Raw genomic sequence first — 20,056 nt, forward strand, 5'->3', positions numbered from 1 at the left:
TTCAGCAGTTTCTTCTTCCTCTCCACACGCACTGCATACCTTGTCTACGCGATGGATGGATGGATGGATGGATGGATGGATGGATGGATGGATGGATGGATGGATGGATCGATGGATGGATGGATGGATGGATGGATGGATGGATGGATGGATGGATGGATGGATGGATGGATGTACGGACGGACGGACGGACGGACAAACAAACGGACCCACCCACCCACCCTTTAGATTTGGTGGCGGCTATCGCCACCTAGCCGTAATACTTAATGAACCAAAAACTATATTTTTTTTTCCTTTTAAAAAGTGAAGTTGAGGATTCGTACTTTGCAGTGAAGCGTTACATTTTCACTCGTGCCTTGACTTTAGCCACCAATCATATAACCTCCTTCTAGTTATTTCTACCCGCTTAAAGTCTATTTTGCCCTCCCTGAACCCCAGTGCTTTGAAAATGTCTGCGCCATCATCCTGAACTATAGTGCGAAGCCCTTTACAGAACGTTATCAAATGTTCGGCAGTTTCTTATTCCTCTCCACACGTGCTGCATACTGTGTCTACCCCTTCGTATTTGGCCCGATATGTCTTGGTTCGCAGTACTCCCGTCCTTGCCTCAAACAGTAGAGAACTACTCCGAGTATTATCACAGATCCTTTCCTTGGCAATTTCCTGCTTAAAAGCATTGGAGAAGAGGGCCGCGTTCAATGGTGCGCGCGCCGAACGGAACGGCCGGAGAAACGTAGTGTATAGGTGTTCCGTGGGCAAAAACACCGCCGCGCGTGCCGGATGCAGGCTGCCGTGCTCGAAGGCACACGTTGCATGGCGCGTTTTTTAGAGCATAGCTATGGACACGTTGTGGCGATATAGGTGTGAGCAGGATGACAGCGCTACTAGAGGACGTCCACGAGGGTTTAGAGCAACCACAACGAGCGAATCGCGTGGCATGTGTGAGGGGACAGTATGCCTACTACCACTACGGCTGCCACGGGCTCGATGACAGAGTATGGGCCCAATAGGATACGTAATCGTGCAGCTGATTGACGCAGTGACTGACTTTATCACTACCTTGTTACTTTTATAGATATACTTTAACAGAATACTGACTCCATCTTCCACCCGTAGTGTGTCCAGTATTCCCCACAGGTCCTTTCGAAGAACGCTATCATAAGCTCCCTTGATATTACAGGGGCCTGTGTTCCTTTTCTCCTATTTCTATGCACTGCATCGGTGAGAACAGATTGTCTTCCAACCTTCTGTGTTTTCGAAACACATTCTGCAGTTTCCCCAGCACTAGTCGGCTGCTGACCCGCAGGTCGCGGGATCGAATCTCGGCTGCGGCGGCTGCATTTCCAATTAAGACGGAAATGTTGTAGGCCCGTGTGCTCAGATTTGGGTGCACGTTGAGGAACCCTAGGTGGTCGAAATTTCCGGAGCCCTCCACTATGGCATCTCTCATAATCATATGGTGGTCTTAGGACGTTAAACCCCACACATCATCATCATAGTTCCCCCAGCACCTTCTCATCCTCCATTCATGCCTGCAGTCTTTCCTTTATACATAGTGTTCATGTGATGTACCTTCCACCGTTGTCGCCCTCCCCCGCAATACCTGGGTACCTACGGAAGTTCACGGGCTGCAGGGCGGTTTGTTGCGGGCTGGTCATCTGTTGCTGTGTATGATGTTGAAAGGGAATAATTGTGGTTTTTTTGTTGTCGTACTTCAACGAGCATCCGCTGGGGCGTCTGGGTAAGCAGGCGTTTGGTGTGTAACGACACCACGGACCCGAGCTAAGGGGTGGGTGGGGGGGGGGGTAGGTAGCAACAGAGAAGGATTGGTCACCCTGGTGCAGTATCTGGCCACTACCTCCCACATACATATTTATTTATTCAAAATACTTTACAGGCCCACTGAAGGGCATATAGTAAGGGGGCATCAGTATACAAACGAAATAACAATAAAGAAGAAAAGCAGACGAAGAAAAAAATATTCATAAAGGATTACAAAAATCAAGGTGCATCAACGTTATACAATATTAGAGTGCATCAAAATCAGGTTATTACGAAAAATTTCACGGTTACAAATGGATACAACATGATCCGGAAGACTGTTCCAATATGCAATGGTTCGAGGTAGTGATGATCAGTTAAATGCCTGCGTGTGACCATGAATGCGCATAAAACTACGTGCATTGTGAATGCACTGGGAAGTGCACGCAAGAGAACAAAGTGGCAAACAGTGAATATCGTTACCATAAATGTACCTATGAAACAGACATAAAAGAGGAATGTTGCGGCATATTTTTAGTGACTGAAACGCAAGGTCTTGTTTTATTAGGGTAATGCTTGAATGACAGTCGTCATTTCCGGAGATGAATCTTGCTGCCCTATTCTAGACGGCTTCCAATATACGTACCAGGTAATCTTGATATGGTGAACATGTGGATGATGCACACTCTAGCTGTGGGTGAACATAAGTAATATATGAGAATGTGCGTACGTTAGAAGGAGCGTTGCGCAAGTTTCTGCGGAGATATCCGAGAAATCGAGAGGCTTTCGATGAGACAGCTGCTATATGCGTAGTCCAGGATAGATCCGATGTAAGGTCAATGCCTAAATATTTGTAAGATGGAGTAGCTGACAGAACGGCGTTATTAATCCTGTAGTGAAATGCTGAATTGGTATGCGTTCGAGTGAACAAGATTAACTTGCATTTAGAGGTGTTAAGGGACAGTGGACTTGGCGGCACCACTGTGACAATGTCACCGACTTCCCGTTCCTTGTACAGGCTCTAGCTGGGTGCTTTTGGATCAGCGGTGCTGAAACTTTCACGGCAAACGGAAGCTGCCAGCCAGCATCACCTTCGCTTCTGCTAAACGGCGTCCTAGGCGCAATCTTGGATGACAATCTTCTGCGGTGGCTGCCACACGTGGAGTATAGCTACAGCGCATCTTCTTCACGCACCGTGTTGTCACCAGCCCATCCCGGACCCGCTGGCTTTCATGCTTTAAAAGAGATGCTCGCTTGCTCTAGCTGGGTGCTTTTGGATCAGCGCTGCTGAAACTTTCACGGCAAATGAAAGCTGCCAACCTGCATCACCTTCGCTTCTGCCAAACGACGTCCTAGGCGCAATCTTGGATGACAATCTTCTGCGGCGGCTGCCACACGTGGAGTATGGCTTCAGCGCATCTTCTTCACGCACCGTGAAGTTACCAGCACATCCCGGACCCGCTGGCTTTCATGCTTTAAAAGGGACGCTCGCTTCTGTGAGCATCAGTGGACTCTGCGGCACCGCAGTGACAATGTCACCGACTTTCCCGTTTCTTGTGCAGGTTGGTGATCGAAAATACTGTTTTCGTAGTGATTACCTGTGCTTAGTGGTGTTGCCGTGTCCACATACTCTTCTTTGTTGCTTATCTGAATGTTTTGCCGTTGCCAGCTTGCTAGTGTCACTTTCGGGTGATGTTTAAGAAAATCCCGGGCCTATCACTGAAGAAAAGCTTAACGAAATAATTAAGACACAAAAGATGGTCCAGGAGAAAGTAACCAAAATAGAAAAACCAAGCATCTTTTGAGGCTCGAGTAGAAGGCAGGTTTTCGAAAATAAAGGAAAGGCTAGAAACTCTGGGCAAAGCCCCACTCAGGCTTGCTAGCCTTGATAAGTTTGCCAGTGAAGCCGAAACCTCAATAGCAATAAAGGGAAGGCTAGAAATTCTGGGCGAAGCCCCACTCAGGCTTGTTAGCCTTGATAAGTTTGCCAGTGAAGCCGAAACCTCAATAGCAACTGCAAATTGTTTGTTTCAAGGATATGTACAAGTCGGCAGTTTATCATTTTTTCGAAGACTTTACACAAGCAGCTTGTAAGTGCAATAGGCCTATAACTTGAAGCTAAAGAAGGGTCCTTGCCCTCTTTCAAAACGGGAATAATAATAGCCTCTTTCCAGGAGATAGGGATAGTGTCAGAAAACCAGATAGCATTGTACAAACAGAGTAGGGTTTTTCTTGTTTCTCCTGGTAGGTTTTTTAACATTTCATACACCACACGGTCAGAACCTGGGGCAGAAGTACTGCAGGAGTTTAAAGATGTTCGGAGCTCAGCTACACTGAAAGCTTGGTTATATGCCTCGTATCTAGTGGTTTTGTGTTCGAGTTTCTGCTTTTCTATTTTTGTTCTGTATTTTTGGAAAGTGTCAGTATAGTGGGACGAGCTGGATACCCGTTCAAAGTGTGCACCGAGGAAGTTTGCCTGATCTTCCAAGGTATCACCCTGAGTGTTTACGAGTGGGAGTGAGCGTACTTTTCTTCCTGCTACCCTACGAACCATGTTCCAGACTTTGGCCTCTTGTGTATATGAATTTATCCCTAATAAAAACTTGTGCAACTTTCTCTTCTGGCCTGCCGACGCGTTCGCCTGCCTCGAGATTTTATTTTCTTAAAGCTCTCAAGGTTTTCCGCCGTCGGCGAGTTCCGCAGCGACCTCCATGCCCTGTTCTGTTCCTTTCGCGCATTCTGACACTCGGTGTTCCACCACGGGACATGTCGTTTGCCGGGCAGTCCAGACGTTTGTGGAATGCACTTGGCTGCTGTGTCAGTAAGAAAGGCCGTGAAGTACTGCACAGCTTCATCTATGCCTAATCCGCATATGTCAGTCCAATTTAAGTGAGTAAGCTTTTGAAATTGTTCCCAGTCGGCTTTGTTTACCAGCCACTTGGGAACATGTGGAGGACATTCGTATTTTATTTATTTATTTATTAGAATACCCTCAGGGCCCGTAGGGCATTACAGAGGGGGTATATTATTGGTGTACTCAAAACTAAAGGAAAATGGTCACTTCCGTATAGATTTTTTATGATTTTCCACTGAAGCAATGGTACAAGTAAAGGAGATGCGATACTCAGGTCTATGGAAGAGTAAGTTTTGTTGGCAAGGTTATAAATAAATAAAGTGCTTATCAGGAATACTCTTCTAACTCAAGCACACACCCTCCGAAACCCACGCACACACACACAAAAAAGCGTTAGCTGCGTCGCACTAAAAAGGAGAATGCACAGACTGTGCCAGCTGCCATCGGATTAATTTTCGGGAAGCTGTATCGCAAAAGAAAAGGAAAACACTATGAAGCGCGAGCACCAGAAGCTCTTATAATAATCAGAGGGCAGTCAAAGCATGCAAGTTTATTACAAATATCGAATAAATGCACGTTCCAACTTTTACGAGCGGCCATCGGTGAGCAGCTTCTGCAGGTGAAGCTTCCATTGAAGATGCCTGTGGCGCCATCTCTCTTATGTGACGCCAAAAGCGTCAAAGTAGCTGTGGAGTAAGCCCACTGGCCTCTTCAAGTACACTGCAATTCATCTGCTCAAAATAACAAAAACGCTATTTTCACCGAACTCGGCTTGCATCTAGGCGGATTTGTGGAACATTGTGGCTTTTCGTCAAAGTTTACAACGCCGATTCAGGCAACTTATGATTCAGGCAACTTATGGACGCTATTCTTTTGTCGTGTTTATGGTCTGCTCGGTGTTCACGCCGTTGGCGCACACTGTGATTGTGTTTGTCTTTGCAAAGTGCTTTGTCAACGTGAATAGTTAAGATTGTGTTCGCATTTAGAACCGCTGAATTTTGTGGTTCGCCTTAGCTTGCGTGAAGGCCACGATGTCAAGGGCTCTTCAACCTGTTTCAGTGCTCTTTCACATCCATTACTTCTGTTGTGTGTGTGCGGTGGAGACGGTGTGGTAGTCCGTACGTGTTGCCAGTTTTACTGGATGCGCTTGTAGTTTTGTGGTTTGCGCAGCCGCTCGGCTGCCTGCTCAGATTCTTGCGCCTGTTCGTTGAATACTTCATTTTACATGCGTAGTAGCATCAAACTTGTATTAGCTGAGCTGCTAAATGCGCGGTACTTTAACCACTACATCATTCAGAAAAGCTGCCGACCATATCTCATTTCTAAGTACAGGCATCGCACGATATAATTTCGATTTCTATCCATTTAAAGTTTCTTGATTGCGTTAGATGCGGAGATGAGTCAATCATGGTCTATAAATTAACTTTCTATAGAAAGTGTCCATGTGACACCCGCATGCTCAACCAAGCCTCGCTATTTGCTTCCATGGCTGCACGAGCGATGAAAAAACATTAGACTCCAAGCGTGCGGCGAGCACCCCAGGGTTTCTGCGCATGGAGCAACATATGTGGCTGCGGATTAGTTGGTATTTCATACCAACTGCTCAGCGGTAAACACAGCAGCACACGTAAGACGAGAATCAGCGTCGACATCCAATTGAAATTTATCTCAACTCCCAAATGTGTTGCCTACATCCGAGATAACATGCTTAGGCTGAAAAAAATAATCGAAGTGAAGCATAAAATCACAGAGACCACAAAAAAAAAAAGTGGTGACATTGAACATGCCAATAAATCCAGGTAAGCCTGTTCTTTGCAGTCAAAAGTATTGAAGGTTCTAGGTGCCATAATAAAGAAAAGTATTGAAGGTTCTAGGTGCCATCATAAGGATGAGTTACGAGAACTTGTGTTTTCTCAAACAGGCCCTGGCAGTCGTATGTCTGATTATGCGAACCCAAGGAAACGTCTCTGCGCACTAATTTTACTTCTTGCTAATTTCCCTGTAACCATATGTTTTAGTACTTTCCCGTTTTTCCAATGCACTGAATAAGCAATCTCATTCATGTAATGTAACTTGTCATGTTAAAAGAGCTTTGAACCATAGCCAATCTATGCACGGCAAAACTGTGTTGACCGTGCAGGAGGCATCGATTACAGCATATCTTGGTTCTGTGGACACAGTTATGTGGGTCAAAGAGACGGGTGCCTAAGTATATGGTTGCAAGAATACTGTCTGAAGGTAAAAACTATAGATAGAGATGGTTCTTTGGCTTCTGATTGTTGAGAATGTGGTTGCCAGACTCTGTTTGAGAAAACAAAAGTATTGCAGCTCATCCTTATGATAGCACCAGGATTATCATTGAGGCTGCACGAACAGCTAAAGGAAGCTGGTGCCTATCTGCTAAAGAACTGGCTTACCTGTATTCATCGTCATGTGCTATTTTGACTTAGTTTTTTTTTAGTTTCTTTCAGTGCAATTTCACTTAAGTCATTTCTTCTTACCCTGAGCATGTTGATATTTTAGATGTGGACTATAGATTCTATGTTCTATAAAATTTCAATTGGAAGCCTGTGCTTGTCCTCCTGTCACTAGTGTTGCTTTATCTGCAGTTGTGTTGACTATTTTCAAATCTCTGCACAGATTCATTGTATGCATGTTGAAATCGACATAGTCAGACTCGCTCGCTGGATTTCATGCCTACCGGTTGTGCCCTCGCGATCTCCGACAACAGCGCAGCTCTGGCCGACTGGATTAGCGTAGAGCTAGACAACGTCTAGCCCTACGCCATCTCCTGTCGCCGACAAGAGGACAAGAGCTTTCGCAAGCCCCGTCTTTGGACTCCTGTGACTGTGTTTCCATATTTCCTATCTGTCTTTTTTAGTTTAGCCCTGAAAAGTTTAGTCCTGAAAAGGCTAGCATGGTGCAGAAATTTGATGTGGAGGAGGGCATGAAGAACGTCAAGTAATGCAATTTAAAAAGCCTTTTACCGTATCTTATATATGGGACGTTTCCTAGAGAGATTTGCCGTTAAAATTCGAGAGAGATGATGATACCGACATTCACAATCACTAAAATATGGGTGCTGATTACAAAATAAAGAACATTTACTTCGTTGGTATGTTCTGGCTGCATGGGGTGCTTGTGGAACAAAAGCGTGAGATTAATTACATCTGTGTGATTTGCCTGAACACGTTATCAAGAGCAAGAGGCAAGAAATAAGTGCGAGTGCTATTTAGCAAAATGACCCAACTTTCTTCCTTGTAAAGTACAAAACAGCAGCAGAACTTCTGAACATGCTCGCTTGATGCCTTGCGAAATTTAGCAGCGACAAGAGAGAAATGTTTGTATTCTTCTGCAGAGACGATCCTCATGGTCGATCGCAGGGCCTCATCATTAGGGTAAGAATATCGGCTTCCGAGTGTTCTGTGCAAGCTTGGTCACTCAAGAAAGGTCGGTGGGACACGTTTTTCAGGCCTTTGATTTAATCTGCAACAAGTGCTGAGTGTTGTTCTCTCGTGATAGCAATGGGACAAAAAAATTGAGGCAGATTTGCAATAGTGGTGCCAAGTTTCAAAGAAATGATACCGAACAAACTTCTTTGTTTTTGTGTTATTAGTCTTCTTTCTTCCTCTTTTTCTTTTTATCTGTTATTTCTGTCTTCTTTCCTACAATTTATTTTTGTCTTTATTTTAGATTCTATTCTATTTCTCTTTTTCACCTTTCTCCCTCACTTTTTTTTATTTTGTTCCTTCCTCATTCTTGCTATGGGACACCTCCTCTCCAACTTTTTCCCTTTTCCTCACTCTCGCTTATCTTTCCAACCTCTCTGCACTCTATACTATAAAAAGCTATGATAAATGTTGCTAGCGTGCCTGGATAGCTGAGTGGTTGTTTTCAGATTTTCATTTCATTTCATTTCATTTATTTATACTGTTAGCCCAGAAGTGGGCCGTTACAGGGTGGAAGTAAAAACAATTTGCGAAAAAGAAGTACCGTACAGGTCTCGAGATAATTTCTCGGTATTATTGTGAGCAGCAACTCGAAGTTATACATAACAAGAAATGGAACACACATGCAATGCAATACATACGCGCAAAACAGCACATGACGCATTTGAGGCGGCACTTTTGCACTGCGCTGAAGATTTGAAAGACAACTACTACAGTCTCATGCAACCAACAAAAAGTACACACTCACACCACTGTTATTCAGAAAATAAACGTTTTAGATTCTGTTCAAATGATGTAAGCGAGGAGCAACCAATTATAGACTCTGGCAGCATATTCCAATCTTCAATAGCACGTGGAAAGTAACTAAATTTGAAGCAATCGTTACGTGGGACTAGGGGTGGTATGTACATATTATGGCGATGTCTGGAGTGTTCTTGTGTGTTGACCTGAAAGCAATCTGAATAATTTAGTTTAAAATGATTATGAATTAACTGGAAGAGGAATTTCAGACGCTCAATCGTCGTCCTAAGTTCAAGACTATCCAGTCCAGCTTTTTACTAAAGTTCAGTAGGAGAATGATATCGGCGATATTTATTAAAAATAAATCTCGCACGAAGTCGCTGTAATTTTGCTATTTTATTGCAGTTTGTCTTTGTGTAAGGGTCCCAGACAATTTTAGAATATTCGATAATAGGTCTGACAAGGGTTTTGTAAGCAAGACACTTTATATCAGATGGGGCGGTATAAAGGTTACGTCTAAGGCTATACAGTGCCTTGGTGTAGCCCTGGAGCATACATTATCAATATGAGTGTTCCACCGGAGGTCGGGCGTGAACTATAACCCAAGATATTTATAGTTTTGTACACGCTTAAGGAAAGCATTGCCAATCTGGTAGTTGTAATCTAGAAGTGCTTTCTTTCTAGTTATAGTCATAAAGACTGTTTTTTCTGTGTTCAAACTCATTTGCCATTCTTTGCACCAATCCTTTATTCTTTGAAGATTGTTGTTTAGATTAACTTGGTCATGTTCAGTCTCGATTCTGCTATAAACAACACAGTCGTCGGCAAACAACCTTATCGGGACCGTAACCTGGTTTGGTAGGTCATTTATATATAACAAAAATAAAAGGGGACCCAGCACGCTCCCCTGGGGAACTCCGGAAATAACTGCAACTGCTCTAGACTGTTTATTGTCAGGAAGTAGATTGTCAGTACATAGGTTTGAATGCCGTCTCGTTGAGATTTTTTTTATGCCAACATTTCGTTCTCTTTGCACTCATTCTCAAGTCCATCAGTCTTAATGCATCCCATGTCAGACGTATCGGCGCATGTGTTTTGGGAGCGAAGCACAGCAGTACAAAAATGAACAAGAGGCCAAAGAGAGCATGTGCCCAACAAAAATAAAAGGGGACCCAGCACGCTCCCCTGGGGAACTCCGGAAATAACTGCAACTGCTCTAGACTGTTTATTGTCAGTACGTAGATTGTCAGTACATAGGTTTGAATGCCGTCTCGTTGAGATTTTTTTTATGCCAACATTTCGTTCTCTTTGCACTCATTCTCAAGTCCATCAGTCTTAATGCATCCCATGCCAGACGTATCGGCGCATGTGTTTTGGGAGCGAAGCACAGCAGTACAAAAATGAACAAGAGGCCAAAGAGAGCATGTGCCCATTTATGGTGATAGTTACTTCTGTTCTCCCATTGCAAACCAATTCTCTGCTGAAATAGCTTCATTGTTAATATGTGAAAGAAGTTTCCACATGCCCAATCTTTTACTATGTTCCAAATGATCTTCCAATTTGTTTTAAGTGTGTGTGCACCATCTCAATATCAACGCATTTTTTAGCGAAATGAAAGTATTTTGACCGTTTCGATCTGTTCATCTATCTAGCTGCCTGTGTCAGGGTGCTCGGGTGATCACCTCCTTTACTAGTACATTCCAAAACTGGCATATAACAGTATGAGTGTAAGACAAACATGACTGACGCGTTGTGGCTTGAACGACGTGAAATACCTGTCGGGTAAACCATGAAACCTTTTCTTGTACACATCTCGTGCATACCCATGACCCATGAAATTAGGTCGTGTCCTGCAGGTTCTAAGCCCACAGTAAGGCTTTATTCTCAAGTATTGCTAAAACAGACATTGAAAATCTTACCATGATAACTTTTAAAAGATTATGTAAAAAAAACTGCTGTCTGTTTCAGTGGCAATGCCGGAGAGTAAAATATTTCTAGACCATACAGAATAAAAATCACAGTTGAAGCCAAAAGTGAACCCAGGCATTTTGTGAAGTAGCCAATTTTTCTACCCCAGAGTCACACGTATACTTAAAGTTGCGTCCCCCACGGCAAATCAGGGGCTACGGTGCTCACCTGCCGACCCAAAGTTCGGGAGTTTGATACCGGCCACGGCAGTTACATCTCTACAACTTGTTACAATGCAACAAGCAGGTACGCCTACGAAGAGTTATTATTATTCACAGTGTTAGCCACAGCGATCTGGTTCAGGCAGAAACTTTGCAAGTACGAACAACACGAACATCGTCTTCTTTCACACTGGCACATAGATGGTACTGCTTTGCTCCGGTACATACTATTTGCATTGCAAGAGGGTGCTTATTGTATGAAATCAGTGCCTAACAATGTCTCAATTTTGAAAGCTTTATTGTGTATTCAACTTTAAAGGAAAGATGTGCCTTATTTTTATCGTGCTTCACATTGCTACAGGGAGCAGGAGAAGGTGCATTCTCATTTATACAATGGTATACACTGTATTCTATTGCAGATAGATTTATTGCCCACTTGTGTATAAAGTGGTCTTCAATGCACCCAAAAAACACTCGTACATTTAAAGCCTCACTTGTTGGGTGCCTTGTCTGGAACTGCATTCTTGCTATGGCAAAGCGGCTAAGAAAACATGTGTTCCTGGTAAACAACCATGAAATGGCTTGTAACGAGCCTCTAATCAGTGTGTCTTATTTCATATGATTACCATGTTCCATCTCTTGTCAGTACCATAGAAGAATGTGACATTTTGCGTGCCTCAAAACAAATTGACGTTCTTGATTCTGTGTGCGGTTTTGTCGATGCTGCACATGCATGCACAGTCTATGTACAGTTCTATTCATGTTTTATGCAATGCAGCAAATAAAAACAAACTTTCTGCTGTATGGTAAATGTTCGATGAAGCAATCTCTGTGCGAATTATAACATAGGTGACAATTTGCTAGCGATGCTTTTTCCACGTTATACAGAATTACATAATTGCATCAATAAAGAAACGGATAAAAACCAGTTCCAAAGTAATATACAATACTGCATTTATGCCCTGCAGAGTATACTTATTTTCTATTGGTATAACTAAATTCTCCAGTCATTTTTTATTATGTGTCTATGCTGAGCATCTTCTGATACACACTGGGGCAAAAACATCCTGCATCTTCAGCTTCAATCAAGCTTTTTTTTTACAGCACTGCCTGTTCTACAAAAATTCTGTACAGTTGCCTGTTTCAAGATGGGACTGGGCTGCATTTGCCAAGACTGAATTCTGCCATGCAGTTTCTTTATGAGAAAGAAATCAAACAGCGCCATAATTAAAAGATAAGGTGAAAATGGCAGACTCATGTTGTGTGTGTTGCCTTCTCTCTAATTTATCCACAGTGCTGCAAGATTCTCCCCTAAAAAAGACATATTCACTAGTACACCCTCAGTATTTGCTATGAGGCACATAGTGAAAAAGTGCTCCACACAATAAATGAGAGAGTTATTCGTTTCAGAGTCTAGTATAGGAGCAGAAGCTCGACTTTGGTATGCATAGGTTCTATAACAAAAAAACAGGAAATGAGTATACCACTCTTGCAGGAAGTTGCAAACATGCCAGAAATTCTAAAGATCAAGAAAGGACAAATGATTCGGAAGGCCTAGTACTCATATGTAATAGGATATTATAATCTTGTGCGTTTAAAATAAAACAATATTGATACCCTGGTTTTTTCTGGCTTTGTTGATGCGAAGGGTGTATGCATTGCCCTTGTACTGCTGTAGCCACAGCAAAGAAAAACACTTTGTTCTCTACACTATAAGTTCGTCCCAGGAACGAGTATGGATTTAGTGACTAATTGCTATTTGGGTTATTTGGAGAAAGAACAGAGCATACATACTGAGTTTTTATAGCAGTGCTCCCAACGTGAGCCTCCGTGATAACGCTCGTTTCTTCTAGCTAGCTGATATGGCCACCTTTCTTATAAAACGGAGTGTCGTCATTAACACACATGACAATCGATACTGCACGAGTTAGATCGTCAGATGAGAAGCGGTTCTGAATTTCTGGCAAATGATGTACATCTACATCATACATGTGAGCTAGCTGAAGTGCGTAGGCGGGCTAGTTTGTTCATCATACTTGTACGCGCAATAGCTTGAGGTAATCACGTCATTTCGTTACGAATCTGGGCTCCAGAGATAATGTTGACTTTGATCTACTCGTTCGAGTCAAAATTGCGCCGTTGTGACTAGAGTTGAAAACGGTGGAAACTGAAAACATGTGCGTTACTTAGCCCTGAATTGTCAGGTTACAATCCGTGCATCTGTGTATTCAAACCTCTGAAAGCGCATGTAGATATCAATTTGATGCGCAAGAGATGTTAACTCTTATTAGTGTCCTTGCTATGAGCAACCCAAGAGGTCCAATGCCTTTCGCTACATATATAGCAAGACTTTCGACAGGCACACCTTCGATCAATGATCGTGCAGCAAGGATGTTTATTCTGTGTGGGTGTATGTGCTTGTTCTCTTCTGTCCGCATTCAATCATGCTGTTCAAACTTAGTGGGAGCTTGCTCAAGAAGCTCCTACAAGTTGTATACATCAGAGAGCGCCGCTTTCGGTATGCTCACAAATAATATGCTTTACCGCAAATCAAATATGCTTCACCGTGTGACAAATTCGTCCTGCAGTGAAGCCAAACAAATGCTACGTTGTCTTTGAACGCATGTACGATCGGCCCTTCCCCATGTGTGGATATGTATGTTTGTAATGACCACGGTGGTATTCTATGATTGTGACATCTGTCGCTCCAGCTTCGTTTTCTATCTCGATAAGGGAAGTTTATTTTGAATTAAGAGATATTTTACGTTTGCACCTTTCAGCGCCTAAATGATGACTGCTGTTTTATTAATTTATATGTACACCTATAACCAATCAGGGCTCGACAGTGAGTAGACAACGTTATAAAGAATTCAATTGACTAAGAAGAAAGAATTGACTTCAATGGTCTATCTCCCGAGCCGCCTACGTCTGGTTGCTCTCGTGATCACTCGGGACGGTAAGATGGTTTGACGAATATGATTGCCCGCCAGGTCGTGAATAATGCCGCAGTCTCATCGTGTATGTCATCAAGGCCTTTCTTACAGATGTGTGGCACACATTGCAGGTATGCGGTTATATGTGCCACAGGTGATTGACATGACAGTTCCTCTACCAAGGAATGGCAAGAAATAATATAGGTAATTTTAACATGACGACGTCGAGACAAAAGTCAGTGTTGATCCTTAGAGTATCAATTAGAACAACAAAGGTAACATGTGCAGGAGGATAAAAAGGTGCGCGGATATACGCAAAAAAAACTTGATAATTTCTATATGGAAATGAAAGAGTACTCTGATAAACCGAACTGATGCACACATATGTTGGGTTAACATGATATATAGATCATATATACCCATTAATTAAAATAATAAGTGCACAGCACCACTGTGCTAGTGAACAAAAATTATATATATGTGCACAATTACAAATTCTAATTATGCATGTATCTGTGCACATTCAAAATTAATTGTGAAACATTGTGACAATAAGTGAATTTTTTAATAAATTCGAGGAAAAATGATTGAGATTTTCATCAAAGTGATATTTTCATGTGCTTATTCAAGTGTGAATCCACATAAAGATAGTTGCATGTACAGCACTCCGTCGGATTGAAACAGGACAGTTTAAGGCTAAGTAACGCACATACTTTCGTATTCGCCGCTTTCACCTCGGGTCAAATTAGTGTAGTTTTGACTCCAGCCCCTAGATCAGTCAGCGTTATCTTTAGAAACCAAATTTGTGGTGATGTGACGTCGTTACCTCGATCTATTGCACATGTAAGTATGATAACGTCGTTACCTCGATCTATTGCACATATAAGTATGATAAACAAGCTAGCCTGCCAACGCGTCCACTCACAGTACAATGTTTCATACAATCCCTAGTCCACAAAGTTGACTGGTTGGGACCCTATGGAATACACGTCCTTATCGCGGAGGCTCATGCTTAGACTAGCCGTGCCGTGGGCGCAAATAGTCTAAAACAATTTAGTAGAAGTTTTTCAAAGATTCTGGTACGGCCATGGCGGTCAAAGGCCTAAAAATAAGGAGGGAGGCATTTTACGATAATTCAAGGGGAAGCGCTTTACTGTTTGAAGCGAGATCGGGTTGCCTTAGAACGCGTAGTTATAAAGCAAGATTCAGTAAAGAAGAAGAACAATGCACATGCTGCGGGAAAGATAAGGAAACGGCGGAGCATGTTCTGATTGAATGTGGAGATATCCACCCAGGTGTACGTTAGGGACAACAATGGAAACCTGAACACATCCGCGATTGAAATAAGTAAGAGACGGTTAGAGTATTGGTGGCAGAAAATTAGAGAGAAAGGACAAAAATAAATATTGGAAAAATAAAATATGGACAGTGTGCCGTAAATGGCAGATAACTTAAGCTGAAAATTTACCTTTTTTCCATTAAGATAGAATTTATCGAAGTAGAGGCATTAGGCCAACATAAAAAAAAGAAAAAAGGGTTTTTTTTTTTCGAGCCTGGTGGCATACTTGCCACCACCCCGTTATAAAGGGGACGCTCATAGCATCCATCCATCCATGAGCGCGCCCGGCTCTTGCAGCAAAAGCAATAATAAAAGTTATACAATTACCTTGGTTGTTATAAACTACAGTCGTGGCTCTCACACTCTAAGCCAAAACGGAGCAACAGGGGTATAGGGGTTGCTCCTTTCAGGGAGCAATTGCATTGCCACTCCCATTACTCTCCTAAAAGGAGTAACTGCAGAGGGAGGAACCGTTGCTCTCCTTTCAGTTCCTCCTTCGTGGGATGAACAGTTACTCCCTCCAGTTCCTCCCTGCAGACCAACAGTTACTCCCACCAGTTGCTCCCTGCCGACCAACCATTACTCCCACCAGTTGCTCTTCTAAGAGCAACAGTTACTCTTTACCGTTCCTCCCACGTGTTCGCAGTTACTCTCTGAAAACCAACTGCACATGCTTCCAGTTACTCCTTGGGGAAATGAGTATTTATCTCGAGTATGCTTGTCACACGCTTAACACATGGCGAGAGCTCCTTGGAAGAGCACTGCTTGGGTGCTTCTAACGCAAAAAGTGGACAATATTGAAAGGAAAATAAATGCTTTATTGTTCTTTTTATGAGGCGACGTGTGACCACACGTAAAAGTAGACTTCGCCACACCACAGCCAGCACTAAACAAACACCATAATACATCAAAGGTTTTCTGCGTCATTCGTGGAAAAACAATCTTGAATTTCTAGCATAGGGCAGTCTGTGTCATCATTGGTGAGAGAAGGGCAACTTCTCCAATTCTGAAGAACTCAAGTTTCGCAGCTGGTGTTTCCATCAGGCTAGCGCAGCAGAAAGTCACCGCAGGCATATGTGAAGCATCTCATTGCTTCACATATGCCTGCGGTTAAAAATAAAAAAATAGAAGTGTGAGGTTAAACATGCCAGAATCAATTCATAACAATGAGTCACACACACTGCAGCAGCGCTTACATTCTAGGATGTCTGCTGCAAAACGAAATGTGAAAAAAGGAAGGTTCGGCCAAACGTTACTTGGCAAGCCATATAAATGCTGATGTGGTAGACGCTCTTCACATGATGTCTCAGACAGCAATATTCTGGAAGAAAATGTGCAGCACCTCAACAAGGCATATTTGTAGCAGTTAAAGATACCCTTAGGTACAGTTAACTTGTTTCCTATACACAGCTGAGTGACATTTCTATGAGCCCATTCACCAATGGTCATTCTAAATGAGGTCTTGTGTGTGGCAAATAACACGTACTGTCCGCTCATGTTAAAATACTTATTTAGCTCGTGCACATAGTTGCTCTCGATTCTACTGTTCTATCATACGCTGCTGCGTCTTGAATTGTGCAATACCTGTAGGCACAAGCCAAGCATGCAAAGCCTGCTTGAAAACAACCATTTGCAGAGGCTACATGATAATCTTCAGTATATTTCTTTGTACCTGACGCAAACGGCTGGACAAAACTATAGACAAATAAATGTAGACCGTGCTACCTTCAAAAAATGCTTTAAATTTAGAAAACTAGGGTGCATTCGTTCACTCGGTTGACGAGTCACAGCCACGAGATATGTAAACGAAGCAATATATCTTAAGGCATGCACAGATATTCTGATTTTTTGTTTGACAGTGTCACAGATAGCTTGCCAATACATATATATTTGAGAGCAACAAGATGTGAAGCTTTCATTAGTTTAACGTCTTGTTGGTTCACAGCCAAACAGGTTACTGCTTGTTAGACAAATTGGAATAAGCACACCATCGTTTCCGAAAAAAAAAAAGCATTATTAGAAGTTAGCTCCTGGTGTGAATGTCTGCCTATTTATTTTGTACTGCCTTCTACATGTGCCACAAAGACATTTGTTGAGGATGTGCTACCAGTCAAGCCAAGATCGCATACTTGGTCAATGTGATGGAAATACAAACATTAGAAACACTGCCACCTCTAGTAAGAGCATAACACTTCAGTATCTTGGACTAGCAAAGAGGTGCACAAGAAAGTTAAGCCCACTCTTGCGGAACTTTGAACGCGAATATTTCAGAGTGTGGGAGGTCAACATGCTGTGGCACTTTTAAACCCACGAAACATCTGCAGAAAACAGGGTAAAGGCAAGTCAAGAAACGCTGTTATGAAGGCCTGCGCATGGACAGCTTTGTGAATCTAGGCCCAAGTGTTATGCTTTGTGCAAGCCAAAATCCATGTAAATAGGGAAAGCATACTTTTAGGAGTACCAGCATAAACAAATCTTGGCAGTTGGCTTTTTAGTACAAACAGCAATCCCTGCAATGAAAACATAAACATTTTATCTTAACGGTAACAGTGTGAGCACACACACGGGCCAGCGGAGCCATGTCGAATTGTCAGTGCCAGTGTAACCATGTGGCATAATGAACTATTCTCTGGCCCACACATGCACAGTTTGCCCCTAAAAAGCGATGCTTTCATATACGTAGTACAAAAAGTCTGCACTTACCAAAATTCACTTGCTTTCTGTACTTTAGCATCGTTGGGAACATCTTTATCTGCAGTATAACCAAATTTGTGTCATATCCCTGAAAAAAAAGTAAAAGACATGCATCAAATATTGTTTCATTTGGTAGCAGTGAAGTCAGGTTAAGAACAGCCAAGTGGGAATCAGCCTAATTATGTGCATGCGGCAAATCCCAAACGGCGTTATTGAGGTTGTCGAAATTTTCGTCGATTGGTATTAACGTCGATATGTGACTTCAACGGCATGCCAAGTTTTCACAGCGCACAAAGATTTCATGATGCAAAATAATGACAGCGCTAACGAGAACATACAGCATTTATGATTGTCTTTTACAATATTCAGTTTTGCTAAGGTTTTGTATCACTAAAGAAATCTGAAAGATTTGGGTCATTCCTCCTCCAATTGTTCTGTCAATATGTAAACTGCTCGCTTGATGGTGCGCTTATAAAATAGTACGTTCAGCGCAGAGGTGAAGCAAGTGACGCAGTGATGTGGGCAGATTTTTTTTTTTTTTAGGCGTGCGGGGAGGGGGGGGGGGGGGTCCGCTTATCTGAATAGGCCGGGCAAGCGAATATGGTCGTCAATTTGGGCTCCCTACGCCCGGCCTAAAAAAATTCAGTGCGCAACCGCCTGGCTATGCCAGTGAAGTGATGCGACAATGATTTGTTCACTTACTGATTTACATACACTTTACATCTCTAAAAAATGCGGCCCAAGGCCCCAACACTCAGCCGTTAACATTACATAAAGCCAATGGTAGAAAAGTGCCAGTATGAATGCAGCTACAACCCCGCCCCAATGTTTTTTTCAAGCGAGGTAGTGTTGCGGAAATGAACTTTTAACTGCAAAAGTACACTGGCACTGCAGTGGTGACAGGGGAAGCAAGAGGGTATGCAGGCGGTAATAGAGGTAATTTAGTCCGATACGGCTAGCAATGGATACGGTGAATAAGAGCAAATCATTTCTCTTTCAATAGCGCAACCACTCAACACTGTATTGTAAGAGCATTAAATGTTGCTGGAAATGCCACTCACCTGCACGCTGATGCATGCACAGTCCTTTGTCCGACGAGCGAACAGGCTTGCAGATAGCTGAAGACGTGTTTACGATGTGTTTGTTCCACCCAGCAGCAAAATCCACAACTACTTCGCGCTCCATAAAGATAAATATACACTAACCTTCATCACGAATAAGTAGAAACGCAAATCTGCGACACACACACACGATTAAAACATAGCTCACAAGCTAGCACGTCCATGTGCTCGCCAACCACAGACCATATGAAAATGAGTAAGTAGTGCGAACGCGAACCTAGTTGCGCCGAGAAAAAAAAAAAAAAAAACGTCGAGCAGTGGCAGCTCAGGCGTCAGCGCAATAATTTCAGTGTGTTTTCCTAATACAATTATAATAAAAAAACTGAGGTACACTAAAACTCATAAATAAATATAAAAAGTTGAGTGTAATTTTTATTTAGTGCTAGTCAACATAAACACTGAATAAAAATTAGTTTGTAATTTACATCGTTTGCTACGCTAGCGCCACACTTCTCGTGCGGGCGCAGATGGCACAGACTTGTCATTCTGCCCTCAAACTACACGGTGAAGCGTGCTACTAAGTGTATGGCTGATGAGAAGCGCGTCTGGGTCCGCTTTTTTTTTTTTTTTCTCCGATATATCTGGGTGGGGGGCTCCTTATGCACGTGTTTCGGTGCTTGATCGACTTTGACGCCCTTACTTCGCGGACGAACGGCGTGTCTAGGCTTTTTTTTATTGTTGTTTTGCACGTGTTTCGGCGTTCGGTCCGCTTTGACGTGCCAACTCTCCATTCTGCTGCTGCGTGTGTTAGGTATTTGCCGTACTGTATTCTCAGGCCTTTTGTGTTCAGCCAGCGCTGCTATCTTATTATCTACGGATGCTAAAATAAATCACTGTTTTGGTTTGGTGAAGCTTGGCACACAGAACAAACAATAATCTGGCCCATGAATATCAATGTGGGCGGCATGCATATTTGTGTGCGGTGTCCTGCCGGGGAGTAACCGTTGCGTGACGAGAGCATTTACAGCGGTTCCTCCTTCCGTTGCTCCCTTACCAACTTAAGATGAATACAGTTGCTCCCCCATTCTCGAACAA

The 20,056-nt window shown here is 42.8% G+C and overlaps 1 protein-coding gene across 8 annotated transcripts in view; it reads right to left on the minus strand.

Moving 5' to 3' along the window:
- LOC142786763 (uncharacterized) overlaps window positions 1-19,562 on the minus strand; it is a 36,821-nt gene extending 17,259 nt beyond the window's left edge. The window contains exons 1-3 of one of the 8 annotated variants that reach the window (XR_012889151.1): window positions 18,962-19,562; window positions 17,910-17,988; window positions 16,004-16,298 (exon numbers count right to left, since the gene is read on the minus strand). Coding sequence is in view for 3 of the 8 variants with exons in the window: in XM_075884394.1 (XP_075740509.1) it covers window positions 16,268-16,298; window positions 17,910-17,958; window positions 18,962-19,085 (204 nt within the window). In the remaining 5 variants the exon portion in view is untranslated. Of the gene's footprint in view, window positions 1-16,003; window positions 17,989-18,961 lie in introns of those variants that run through there. The other 7 variants (XR_012889152.1, XR_012889150.1, XM_075884394.1 and 4 more) reach the window with 7 other exon arrangements.
- Window positions 19,563-20,056: the final 494 nt, after the last annotated feature.

The sequence above is a fragment of the Rhipicephalus microplus genome, unplaced genomic scaffold (assembly GCF_043290135.1).
Source record: "Rhipicephalus microplus isolate Deutch F79 unplaced genomic scaffold, USDA_Rmic scaffold_31, whole genome shotgun sequence".
Taxonomy (NCBI): domain Eukaryota; kingdom Metazoa; phylum Arthropoda; class Arachnida; order Ixodida; family Ixodidae; genus Rhipicephalus; species Rhipicephalus microplus.